Source organism: Mchenga conophoros, linkage group LG7, assembly GCF_057382185.1.
Source record: "Mchenga conophoros isolate Kocher_MC1m ecotype Shallow Benthic linkage group LG7, M_conophoros_male_GT1.1, whole genome shotgun sequence".
NCBI classification, from domain to species: Eukaryota; Metazoa; Chordata; class Actinopteri; order Cichliformes; family Cichlidae; genus Mchenga; species Mchenga conophoros.
In genome coordinates this window covers 51,291,439-51,305,439 of record NC_140532.1, presented here as the reverse complement: position 1 = coordinate 51,305,439, position 14,001 = coordinate 51,291,439, and the positions used below count along the sequence as shown (strand labels likewise).

General features: G+C 41.7%; 1 protein-coding gene across 2 annotated transcripts in view; it reads left to right on the top strand.

The window, feature by feature from the left end:
• Nucleotides 1-7,917, top strand: part of LOC146571079 (carboxyl-terminal PDZ ligand of neuronal nitric oxide synthase protein) — a 52,421-nt gene extending 44,504 nt beyond the window's left edge. For both annotated transcript variants that reach the window (XM_085280043.1, XM_085280044.1), the window contains one exon: nucleotides 5,831-7,917. In XM_085280043.1, the coding sequence (XP_085136169.1) occupies nucleotides 5,831-6,392 (562 nt within the window). In that variant the 3' untranslated portion in view covers nucleotides 6,393-7,917. The remainder of the gene's footprint in view (nucleotides 1-5,830) is intronic.
• The last annotated feature ends 6,084 nt before the right edge of the window (nucleotides 7,918-14,001 follow it).

The window sequence follows — 14,001 nt, the reverse complement described above, 5'->3', positions numbered from 1 at the left end:
AGCTATTAAACAGCACAGCTTTTTAGTTGAAAAGTCCAGGTGCTGCCCTGCCTGCTGTCCAGACTTTTTACTAATTTAAAACATTTGGTCCATTATGAAATAAAAATGATGACAAAGAAGACCCAGGACTGTTAAGCAGTTAGATTCATATATCACAAATAAAATGGGACAACATCCCTCTCCCAAAAGTCCAGCACCTGGTCTTTTCAGTTCCCAGATGTTTATCGAGTATTGTTAAATCATGGTGAACATGGCCCCTTCCCTACTTCACAGCTTTTTTTAAAAGATGTGTTGCTACTATCAACGTCAGAATGACCCTATTTTTTGTTTAAATTGGTACATTTTCTCATTTTAAACATTGGTTATGTTTTCCACATTATATTGCAAGTAAAATATGGGTTTGTGAGATTTGCAGAGCTTTGCTTTGTGTATTTATTTACATTTTACACAGCACTCCAGGTTTTTTGGAATTGAGGTCATGCAGTACTTTGCAATGCTACCTTTGGATTTCAGGTCAGCTAAAGGTGACTTTTGTAAAATGCATATTTTCCACAAAGCATTTTGAATGCGCTATCTCTCTGATTTTCACCTCTTGCTGGCATTTGCAGCTGTATTCAGCGCCACGCACCAAGTCAGACTGATGGAAAAACCTTTGGTCTAGTCAGGGAAGTGCATGTTTCCACCTTATGTAACACCGAAGTTATTATTGACTTCTTGAAGCTGAGTTTAGAATGGGGGAAAATACTTCCACACCCAGCTGCTCGACCGAATATCTCCATTCCTGTCTGCTACTGTGTGGTATTAGATATTACCACGGAGGGTACCAATGATGGAAATGTTCAAATCCAAAACCTTTTAGCTGTTATTCCTTCCACATGCATAGCTCCCCGACTCTCTGTCGTCTAATTGTGGCCTCTCTTTGGTACAGGTGTGAGGACCCGCTCCTGCTCATCCTCTTCTTCCTCTAACCATCCCTCATTTCCTAACGAGATATCATCAGCCACTGCCTTAAACCCCCCCAGCTCATGCCTTTCATCGCCCTGTCCCCATCCCCATCCCTCTCATCGTTTACCGCACCAACCTGCTTCTCCCTGGGAGCCCGGGGAGCTCTCTGCCACTGCCTAAGCCCCCTTCCTCTCTTCCTCTTCCTCCTCTTCTCTGCCCCTTCTCCTCCCTCTATGTGAGTATTACTCATGGTAACCAGCATGTGGAGCATGTGTCTGTGCATGCAGTGGATGAACAGTGTGGGTGTTCGCTGGCTCGTGCGTAGGTCTCGCCAGTGATTTCTCTGCTAATGACTGCGTAACCTCTATTTACATTCAAATGTGCTTCTGCAAATTTAGAAGCCGCATTAGCATTGAGGTAATCAATGAGTCACAAATGTTTTATGCACAGCACTTTTGTCTCTGTTTTCCACCTTTTGTTGGATTGTTTTGTCTCTCCCGGTTTTGCCAGAAGAGAGGAAACGTTCTTGTCAAGACGTGGTATTATTTTATCTGTGGAGGTTTGGCCTGAGCTGTAAAACTGTCAGAGCAGGGCTGGAGGAGCGGCACATCTTTATGTACCTGTCTTAGACTCGATCTGTTAGAGTCGGCTCTGTGAGATATTTTAGAGTGTGAGTGTGTGTTTTTGTCACATGCATGTTTTGATTTACCGAGAGAATCTGAGAAGACCATCCACCGCCATAAAGCACCAGAGGTCTCACGTACTGTTCTGCTGCATGTGTGACAAGCAGCTATTAAAGAAACCATCAGAAATCTTGTAATTAATCAAGTTCAGTCAGGACCACTACAGTCAAAACAGAACTGTATTTACATCAGAGTTAATTTATATTAATCCGCATTTATGAAACGTGGAAAGGCCAACCGGGAGCATTCCTCCCATAGCAGCAGCAAGACCTGCAGCACAGATCCGAGTGGCAGTCACTGACCAATATGACAATTAAGTCACACACAGCACTAAGGGAGGAGCTGGGGTGGAATCCAAAGCAGCTGGCAGGTGCACAACAACTAAACTAGTTTTAATATCACACCCTATATGAGATTCCAGTTGGATGCGTAGAAGATTGCTGAGGAGTCATTTGCTGCTGGTTAGCTTGGGATCAGCCGGGAATTGTGACTGCGCTTGTCTTTGTGCCCTGCCTCAATTTAGAAGTAGTGGAAGTAGTAGTTTTCCAGCTGCATTGTGAAAAAAAGATAAATCCACAGTGAAATCAACTGAATCTAATTGCTGATCAAATGATACACCAGAAGTAAGCACTCATGTTCTCTTTTGAACTGTGTTTGTACTGTCATTGCAGGTACTCTCATAATAATCACTTGACTTTATAGGATAATGAGCACTGGACGACTTGATCACTGTGGGCTACTGTGGGCCATTTCACAGTCAAAAGTCTGACCCCAGTCCTTAGCTCATCTTGTATTCTGTACACCTAACGGGACTAACTGAGCATTGGATTTTTAAAGTTCAGTGACCTATTTTCAGTATTTTCTTGCTAAAGTATCTACTGTTTAATCACTAACACTCTGTAGCTCTACATAATATAGAATGAAAGCTGTTATGTTACATAATAATAAAATTTAAATTAGCTCTTCAGACTCAAGATGTGAAGGATAATACATGTTTTATCCAGCAACAACAGCTGGTTATAAGCTAACGTCATGCCAGCTAATGTTAGGCTCATGTATGTTACAAATCACGCTTTCACTCTGATAAACAACTTGATTACATTCTCATAATGTATGAGAGCTTATTTGCTAAATGTCAAAGTTTCGCTCACAGCAGAAAGGGTTAGCAGACTGACACTCAATACAAATAAACGGTGGCCACCATAGCTAGGATTGTGCTCTTGAATTGGGAAGGGTAAAGAAATCTACTGACGTCTAGTGGTGAGATTTTACACACTGTAACTTTAAAATACAGACATGGTGTTGGCAGAGTATTTATTTAAAATGTTAATATTAGAAGTTGTAATGTTATATACATTAACATTAGTTTAAGCATTTATTGAAGCAATAATTTACTTTAATTTAGCCAATCAGCTAGGGCTGCCACGATTAGTCGACTAGTCACGATTACGTCGACTATCAAAATCGTCGACGACTGATTTAATAGTCGACGCGTCATTTGAAGCTTTGTAAGATCCCAAAAGCAGGAATAAGTAGCAGGATTTAAGAGTGTAATAACGGACTGAAACAGAAGATGGCAGCACTGCATGTACAAGGATGCCAGCTGCCGTTAAACCCCGAAGAAGAAGAAACTGTGTCCCAGAATTCATAGCGCGGCCCAGCGCAGTTGTCAACAATGGCGGCAGCTAGTTAGTTTTAATATTACTCTTATTATTCTTTCTGGGTCACAAAATAAACGTTTAACATATTTTCAGGCGAGAATGTAGCTGTGTAAACCTCAAATATCTGCTCAGTTTATCAAGACACCACATATTTTCAAAAGCGCGCCGACGTTTTCGGAGGCGTCTGTTACCCACTAGCTCGATAGCTAGCCGGGGGCCATGAGAGCACCGGACTCCCGGCAGATCGTTTTCAAACCCACCGCCCTACTCAGGTTAAACATATACAAGTCACTTAGATAACTTAAAAATGTTATTGTTTGGCTTTTTTCAGTATTTTATTTGTTCCTGAATAAATCGGCTGAGTTTATTAAACTCCACCGAAACAATCTGCACATTTAATTAGAATTCAATTAACTATCATCTTGTCTTTATTTTTAGTTAGCACAGACCTTAAACACTTAAAGCTGTAAGCTAATGATAGTTATATAAGAGCAGATGCTGCTGGTGCAATAAGCTGTACTTTTACGTTCAATGGATGATGATCTGATTAGTCGACTAATCGCAAAAATAATCGGTGACTAGTCGACTATCAAAATAATCGTTTGTGGCAGCCCTACAATCAGCACTATAGCTGACTTACCTTTGGATGCTGTTGAATGTCAGTTGTTTTAAGTGGTTCGCTAAAGTATTGGAACTATTTCCTCGTCCCTTGCAATGACATGACAGCATTTTTACATTTTGCCTTTGGCGAATTGGTTGACGAATTCGTTGGTCATCTACCTCGAATACTAAGTACTTCCATACCAGCCTTCTTATTAATGAGCGTGGCAAAGCAATTACAGCAGCTGTACTAGTCACAATCTTCCAAGTGTAGTTTATCCTGTGCTTGTGTGTGTTCCTGTTTTATTTCTTTAGCAAGTGAGGATAAACTAAAACACTTCCTGGCATATTTCATCTCGTTCAGTTCCAGAAGATTCACAGCTTCAGTACAAAGGCCTGCTAGAGTACTTAAGGCAAAAACACAAAAGTACTGTCACATTTTCAGAATTTTGGTATTGAAAGATATCAGCAGTATCTGTTCTGTTGACAACCCCAATCCCAGTTGTATGTCCTGGTCTTCCAGAGTAGTGCTAAATCAAAATAGTGACAGAAAGTAGAGGAAAAGAAAATAGCCTGATGCTCAATCCAGCTGGAATCCAAGCCACAACTTGGCAGCACTTTAAAAATAACACCATTTAAACCTGCTGCAGAGTCAAACCGTTAAATGAGCAGATTGTGCGTGAACAGTGAACCTACCAGCCCAAAAAGAAGCTAAATATGAGTAAGAATCAAGTGGATTCATTTGCCTTTAGGGCTCACTATGTGTGCTACTTTGAGTATAAACATGAATGTCTCCACCAAAAATTTCTTAACATCGTTTCATGGAAAACCACAAATGTTAACCTGCTAACCTCATTAAAACTCAGCCTGTGGCCACCGTTGATGCAGGTGCCACATTTTGTGTCAGTCAATAAAAACAGTTTCCAATACATTTAACTGAAAATAAAAAAGTTACCACATGCTGTCCTTTGAGGAAAAGTCGAGGGATCCTAAAGCAGTCGGCTCCATTCTCAGGGAACCACAACCTTTGAATGCCGGCCCTTTCATTGCTACATTTTTCTTCATCTGCATTGCAATCCCCACAGCTACACTGGCTTACTAATGATACCCCCCTGTGCCTTTGGAGTCAGTGGAGTTCAGGTTGACTTTTACCTTCCTGTGCTACGTTGTGCTGCTCCATTTGTTAGTGTAGGAAATGGCGGATAATTATCTCAGGAGATGTTTTCCCCATCATTACTGTAGCTGTCATCATCATCCTCGTGTGGAGACGGCAAATACATCATTAGGTCACATAAGTTCATTACTCAGCCCAGGATTCACCCACGGACCAGATTTCTCGGGGGAACGAAGTTAGCAGCCACAGTTATAATGTAAATGGGAGGAGTCGGGGAGGAAGTGAGGCTTGTTATCGGATGTTTGTCAGGAATCATTTTCCAAGAGAATGCCTATAATTGAGTGTGGTTGTGAGCACTGGTGCTTGTCATGATGTTATGGTGGTAAAATCAGAGTGAGCAATGTAGCTATTTCTGGTTGGGGGAAAGCCTGCAGCTTTTTCCTTGCTTCTTTACGCTTCCCCTCCCGCAGTCTTTGGCTCTTTTTCTTCGCCCGTCCCTCCGTTTCCCCCGCAGAGAAGCTGTGGGACGTAGATAAGTTCCTAGACAGCTGGAACAACAGGGAGCCAGAGACAGAGTCACTGTGTCGTGTAGTAGCAGCTTACACCACAGTGCACTCAGGTTAATGGAGTATAATGTGACTGATGGAGCAAAACTGGCTCAAGGTGCATTCTTCTACTAATAATGTAGAAAATTATGCTGAATATAAATAAGCAAAAAAAAACCCAAAAAAAACCAAACAGAAAATGTGCTCATGAATCTACTGTTTCTCAACATGTTAGCCGGTTGAAGGCTTCACTAACCGGTGCCTCTGTTTTCTCACCGACAGGTGCAGGCAGATAATCCCCAAACTCGACCCTCCTCCACCTTCCGTAAACCGCAAGAGAGCTAGCAGGACATTGTCTCCAGGGTCAGAGGTCGCAGCTGCGCCTACGCCCGCAGAGGTCACCTCTAACGACGCAGCCCCCAGCCGCAGCAGCAGTGTCTCGTTCCCTGACATCACCCCCAACTCGCTGTCATCCGGTGACTTCCACTCCCTGAGCAACGGCGAGAGCAGCTCCTGCTCCACCAGCGAGGACTCGGGCGTGCGCTCCGAAACCAAGTCCCTGCTGTCGCCCCTGCGTGACGACGACGACCTGTTCGGGGACCGTGGGACATTTTTAACAGCCTCCAGTGGCTGTAACAGTCCCGTGGAGGAGAGGGGGGAAACCGTTCTCTCAGCCGCTGAGTCGTATCCCACTGAAGCCCCCACCCTCACTTCACAGTCGGACACTTGTGGCCACCCGCTGCCCTTCTCCCCGATGAATGATACCTGCCTTCACATCAGCTTTTCTGAGGATGAGCTGCTGGAGAGCAGCCAGGAGGACCCTAACATCCCTCAGCGGAGCTAGGAGCTATTGATCTCCTGGAAAACTTCCATCATCTTCTGCAATCAGCTTTTAATCTAATATTTACTATCAGACCCTCCTATGTTTGCACTGGGCTCTATTTCAGGGCCTTTAATCGTTCCACCCACTTGTGACACAGTACAGGCACACAGTAGCTGATACCAGTTCCTGGAAAGTACTCTATTGTACAGTTGATTAGCCTGTGGACAGATTTAGTATTTTTGTAATAAAATAATGAGCTAATTTACTTTTTAGTGACTAGAATGTTTAGCAGAATACATGTAGCACCTCTTGCACCGTTAAAGTCAATTTAGCGTAGAATTCAAAGCCAACGAGGGAACACGTTTTATTTTTGCTAGTAGTCGACGTTAAAAGATTATTTTGTATGATGGTTCACTGTGGTACAAACTAAAGATACACGATGACCATGCAAGTGCTTGTGATTTTGATGTTGGGAGAAGCCTCGATTTCTGCAGGAGCACCCGACGGGTAATGGTGGGCGGAAAGAAAAGAACAAGAAAGTCAGTAAAAATGGAAAATGATGTGTTGCGGTCTGCGCACAGCTGTGTAGCGCTGTGCATTATGTTTTTGTACTCTCAGAGGTTAGTGGGTTTTAGAATGGTTTTTTTCTTACTTGCATTTCGTGGGCCTTAAAGCACTGCTGGGAAAATGAGTGGAATGTCTGCAGGTATTCCGTGTATTCAATTGATTTGTTTTGGATGCAATCCTTTAAAACCAAAGGGGATTTTTGAATTAAAAGCATTTTCTTTTTGAGAAACTCGACATGAAGCTAATGACCGTGAAAGTAATGGATTGCGCCCGTCTGAGTGGGGAGTCTGTTACAAGATACTGAATGGGAAGATAATTGGGGAATCAGAGAGGACCTTGGAGAAAGACAGCTTGGCAGATGGATTTTCTCTTCTTTGCTTCTATCTTTGTCAAATCTTGAATACCCAACAAATCTGCTTTCGTTTTCAGGGTGAATTAACCTAAACGGTGGGAACATTGTTGGCATTCAATCGAGAGAAAAGGACCTCGAGTAGTTTAAAGTGAATCAAACTTCACTCTCATCCCAACAGTTTAGTTATAAAAGAAATAATTGTATGAAGTTGAAATGAAAATGCCAAAATGTTCCACCATAGATCAAACCAGATTGAAAAATTCAATAAACTGAGTTACTTTAAATGTCTGACATTTTATAAATGAAATCATAAAATGTTGAAGAAAATGCTAGAGATAATAATCGGAACGACGGACGATGAAAAGCAGTAGCTGTTTAACTTCACGTTTATAAGGTTTCTGTTGCCTTGTTAATGGTGTTGAATAAAGTGCCACCTTCTGCGAGTAGAAGTGAATATAAATGGAGATGAGGGGTAAAGCACACAAGGTCACAGGGGGGGAGTGTAAAGTTGCAGGTGTACAGGCAAAACACAGAAATCAGGCTTTTCCCAACATTACACGTGGCAGGGAGCTTAACAGCAATAACATGTGGATGAAAAAATAATAAAGAGAAACAGCTGAAGAAAAATTTGTTTCTGGTTATTTGTGGATCACTTGAAATGAACTAAAGTCTTAGACCCTTACTTCCTGTTACCTTCTGCACACAGGACACCTAGGGAGAAGAGTGCTATGGAAGGAGGGGGTTCAAAGAAAACCTGTGCTTACTGTACTGCTTACATTTCCTGTCGTTGCACATATTTTAATCTGCTGCCGATCTTTGTTCACACGCCTTTTCATTCAGTGTAATTTCCTGTAACCGCTGTACAGTCAACATCATTTGAACCACAGCCAGAGCTGAAGCTACATTGAGAAGATTACACTGCAAATAGTAACGCAGCGGTGTAAGATATCAGCGCACAGGTGCGGCTCTGAGGAACTACTGTAGCAGCTCACGGCTGGTTTCGTCTCCTCGCTTTGAATGGAAAGCAGAACAGACAGATCGTCCGCTCTTCTGGCCTGTTTGGCTATGCATTCATTATATCTCATTACAGTCCCATTTGACATTAGGAATTCATGCCTCTCAAATTCTTTACCACACACTTAACATTTTCAAGGCTTGACGACACTTCCTGTCCCTTCCTCCAAGGCGTTGTGCTCCCAAGGTGTCCTTTTGAAGGTGAGCTTTTTCTTCTCTCTAGTCCACGAGTCTGCAAACTTCGCTTCTACAGTGTGCCCTGTCACTTCAGGGTGCAAACATCTGACTGACAGGCTTATTAGCCTTCAGGGCCTCAGTGTAATGCAGCTGTAGCAAAGAAGGCAATGCTGTTATTTCCCTGCGCACCTCTCTAATCTAAGGACTGCAAACACCACCTCTGCTACAGTCTGGAGATAAGAAATTAGCTGTGTAGTGTCCCTGCGTGCCTTCATTCTCACCTTCAACATGGAATTCCCCTGCTGGATAATCAATAATGCAGGATGCTTGTGCAGCTTGTCCCTCCTCTCTCTCCTATTTCTCTCCAGAGAGGTGGTTTCCATCCTGTTCAGTAAGCCCATTCAATACAAGACTGCATCTGATCTGCGATCAATCTAACGTAGCCCATAGAAGCTGGAAGGCAGCCTCACGCCAAAGCCCCAGCTCCTCGGCTTTACATAGCCGTTTAAAGTAGATGTCCCTCGTCCTTTATATGCCCATTAATGCTGCTGAAAAGTCATTAGTCTGTGTACGGACAGGAGCGAGCCGGTCAGTGATAAAAGCTGTGTGTGTGTGTGTGTGTGTGTGTGTGTGAGAGATGCTGGTGATCACAGGCACAGGGACCGACTCATTATGCAAAGCCTGCTGCTTTTAACAGCTGCCAGTAGAAACCAAGATAAAGAAACAAATCAGATCTTGTTACCTTTTTTTTAAAGAAATCATCCGAGAATGAGGAAGCCCAACAGTTTAAGATAAGATAAGATAAGATAAGATAAGATAAGATAACCTTTATTAGTCCCACACGTGGGAAATTTGTTTTGTCACAGCAGGAAGTGGACAGTGCAAAAGTTATGAGGCAAAAATTAGAATACAATAAGAATAAATACAGTACACAACTGTACAGAATAGAATAAAATAATATACTATATACAGTAGAATAAAATAAAATAAATATACAATAAGATAAAAATAGAATACAAATACAAATACTATATACAACTGAGTAAAAATACAACGATGACAGAAAGGATTATTGCACTTAGTATTATTGCATATGTATGGATGTGTGTGCTTGATCAGTTAAAGTCTTTATTATGGAGTCTGACAGCAGTGGGGAGGAAAGACCTGCGAAATCTCTCCGTCCCACACCGTGGGTGCCGCAGTCTCCCACTGAAGGAGCTGCTCAGTGCTGTCACAGTTTAATTCTGACATCAACACAACAGGGTTGTGAAGATAGCAATTCAGCGCATTTTAATTAATCTAATGTTTAAATGTTCAGCTGCATTTAGTATTTACAGGGCAGAAGGCTCAGAAAAGTAAACAGAGAAGATAGAGGGTGTGATAGTGTCATCTCTCTTTAAATGCAAATTTGTAATATCAAAGTCCTTGCTGGATACCATCAGTTTTTCTCGGGTCATAATTATGTAGCAAACACATTAGCAAGAAGTTCAAAGCAGAGGGCAGGATACAAGTTTTCAGGGTAAAACTCTTTTCCTTTTAAATGTTTCAGTGACTCCATTTTTATATACACAGGATGTGAAAAGTGTCTTGCTTCCTCTTTGTTATTGTTATTAATATGTATAGTGAAATCACTAAGCTGGTGCACAAAGAAGGCTGCAGCCACGTGACTTTTCACCTTTCAGACAAAGTGAGGGAAAAAATGTCTGTATTTTAATTGCTTTTTTTTATCTGTTACAAATTTAATTTGGTGTGGTATGAATGACCACAGGAGAGTTCTCTATCAATAGGAAAAGCTGTAAAATATCAACACATTCTCACTCCCTAAGCTTAATATTTTACGCCAGGTGACAAATCGTCAACATTTTATGCTTTTGGGTACCCAACGCGTTCCTAAATGACGACATCGGAAAAAGGAGAACATATAAGAACCGTTTGGACTCAATCTACACATGTTCGTTCATTTTCTTGAAATCGCTTTGGAAAACACTACTTTACGCCATTTAACTGCTGGTTAAGGTTCAGAATAAGGTTATGGTTACGGTTAGGGATAAGGTTAGGTTTAGGGCTGGAACACATGGCTGGAACATCTATTACCGTCATTCCACTGGAATTCAGCCATAACCCGGTGGCTGAAAATATATGGAAATACAGTTAAAAGTCCAAATGCTATGCCCTCCTTTACATTTTCCAAAGTTGTCCAGTGGGCCAGGTTGGAGTATTTGCTAGACTGATTCTGGCCCCCTGGGCCTTATTTTTGACACCAATGGTTTAGATATTGCTCTGTAGTTATTCCTCATAAAAAGCTGAAGTTTAACATACTGATTCAACAAAAAATATTTTTAAAGCATAAACACTAGCTGTGTATTAAATTGCAGAGAAGAGTTGTATGGGAAAGACTTTGGTTGGCTTCACCATCTATACCACAAAGCACATCTAAAAGAAAGTAACTTGATTGATTTCGACACTGGTTGGAGTGTAGCTGTGGCAGGGTAGCGTTTTTAGGTAAACATACTATGGCAATGCAAACCAAACCAGTGTAATATGTACACATCCCTGCGTTTTATCACGTCCTGGTAACATTTGTGATGATTACTTCCAAGGTCGGCTGCAGATGACTTTTGCTCTTATATTTTTGAAGAGATGCTTTCAGGCAGAAGTGATTGTCTCTCCCTTTTAATGTAGCACCGCTCCAGTTTTCTTGGGTCCTTGGATGGGTCCTTCTTTTAGCTTCTTTAGTGAAATACTTTGTGAAATCTACCCTTGTCTTGTTTTTGATGAATGAGTCAAGTTTGAGGTGCCCGTCATTACCAAGTGCAACCGAATCAGGTATCAGACTATGTTCTGTAAACTTTTTTTGATTGTCCAGTTATACTGTTGTTCTATAGTGTCAAATATTTTAAGTGAAACAGGAAATAGGGGCATGGTGTGCTGCTTGTCTTCCACTGCCCTTGTGATCTCTTTTACAGCATTTTTGAAAACACCTGATGCAAATTCTCAGTCCTGCATACAAGTTTATGATTGGTTTTCTGGAGGCTGTTTATATCACAACTTCAGTTCAGTTCAGTTTTATACATAGAGTGCCACTTCACAGAAACATGCTTTCTATTGTATGGTAAGGACACTACAATATTCAAGAGAAATTCAATTGAAATCCACTGTGAACAAGCACTTGGTGGTGCTGGCAGTGGCAGTGGGAAGAAAAAACTCCCTTTTAACAGGAAGAAAGCTTTGGCAGAACCAGACTCAGGGAGGGGAAGCCATCTGTCACTGGTTGCGGGTGGCCTGCTTGCCTGCAGTTTAAATTGCACCAAATCATAGCAGTCCTCTGAAGGCTCTTTATATTGTAAGGTAATGACCCTACAATAATACAGAGAAAACCCCAACAATCAGACAACCTCCCACTGTCCCGTTTGGTGACAGTGGGAAGGAAAACCTCCTTTTTAACAGGAAGAAAACTCAGCTAGAACCAGGATTAGGGAGCAGCAGCCATCTGCTTGGTTTGTTGGTTGGTTGGTTGTGAGGGGAGGAAGATAAGACGAAAGAAGAACAGCAGGAAATGGGCCCCCTAGAAAGTTTTGAGAAGCAGTTAGGAAAGCAGATAACATTGTACCCAAACCTTTATTTTTTTATTATAGTAACTAGCATGTAAGTCTTGGGTTGTGGCAGGGATAATAACAACAGTCTAGGCTGACCTGGAGAAATACTGGGAAAAATGTTAACAGCTAAGAGACAGAAAGGCCAGCAGCTGCCAAAGTAGTGACCCTGGCTCCAGGATGGTTCCGGCTCATGTGATCCAGCCCTAACTTTGACCTTTATCAAAGGTCAAAGTTTCAAGCCTAATCTTAAAAGTAATATGTATGCATTGTATAAGGCAGGGGTGGGGGAACTCCAGGCCTCAAGGGCCTTTGTAACTAAGGGCTGGCTAAATTACCTCCTCAACATATCTTGACATTCTCCAGAGGCCTGGTAATGAACTAATCATTTGATTCAGGTGTGTTGACTCAGGGTGATATCTAAAACCTGGCCCTTGAGGCCTGGAATTCCCCACCCCTGGTATAAGGGTTATATTTTTTAGTAATATATAGGTTACACCAGGACTCCATATCTCTTGCCTGTTGTCCAATAAAATTGTTTGTTTAGAACTAATGTATATTAACTATAAGCTAAAACAGAAATGGTTAAAAAGTAAAAGCCTAAAAAAAACTGCTTTTTTACCCTGGCACTACATACTAGGTCTGATATATTTCTAAGTCAAATTTGCTTTTGTAGAACCGATCACAGCAAGCAAACAACAGGATGCAGTGAGAGAGCACTGACGCTGAATTTCAAAGAGGATTTGACTTTTGACTGTCCCACAGCATGTGAATAAAGTACCCAGCTGCCCTCAGCCAATGCAGCAGAGATCAGGAGAGGCAAATATGGTGACTCCAAAGTTCCCCCTATACGCTGGAGAGCTGAGGTCACAGTGAGGGAGAGGCTGAGTGCTGAATTTCTTGGCTTTTCCCTAAATAGATATGTAACTGTAATGGATTTAATGATCACGAATAAGTTAAAATATCATGAAATTCAATCCAGACAAGCACAAGAATCATATCTGTGGTCTTGTTTATATCAACATATGTGCTTTCACATAAAGCCCAAACCAGACACATTGGAGCACTCCTCTCTGGTCCTTTGTAGCCAGAGTCTTCTTTCACTATGTCATGGCTTTATTAGGAAGACAGACATTTCAGATATGTAAACAGGCAGACAGATGGAGCTGGGAACAAGAGAAAAAGTGATGGGACTGTGGAGACACACAACAGCTCACTGGAACACAAGTGTCATGAAGCTGTTGGACTGTCCACCTTTTGAAATGTGCGTGTAGATGGTCTTGCATCTTAATGCTGGTAAAACCCTGTTATCTTTTTTTGGGGTTATTTTTACAATGAGAGAGCCATATGCGGGAGTTTAGAAAATGCAGATTTTATTCATTTATTTTTTTGTCTCTTGGTTGTCTGGAGGTGTGTAGCACAGCTTACATTTTCTGTTTGTCATTTCTTTTTATCAGCTTTGAGCACATGAATGTTAAGCGGGCAAAAACTGCTGCTGTGTGCTGCTTGAAGAGCCTGTGCAGAATATCAGAGCGAAAGCTTTAGGTGAGCTTTTTGTACAGCTAGACCCTGGAGCCGATAAAATACTCACTAGTTTCAAACCATTTCCTTTAACAGATGTTTTTTCTCCCTCTCTCTTTTTTGGTAATGAGGTCAAGCAGAGGAGTAGTAATACCTATCACATTTGCAGTGTGCTCAGAAAAGATCAGCTATGGTCTGAAAGCCAAGCAGCCCTTGTTATTTGCACTCCTGCAAGCTGATAAAGCCAGGCCCTTTTGCAAAGTTAAATATAAGTTACAATGACCACTACTTGGAAGTGATGTTTGATTTTAAGTTAACAAAGGTTGTCCAAACAAAGGAAGCTAGATGATGAGTGTTCTGCAGAAGCTGTTGCTTGGTTAATCATGAAAACTGCACCTGTAACATG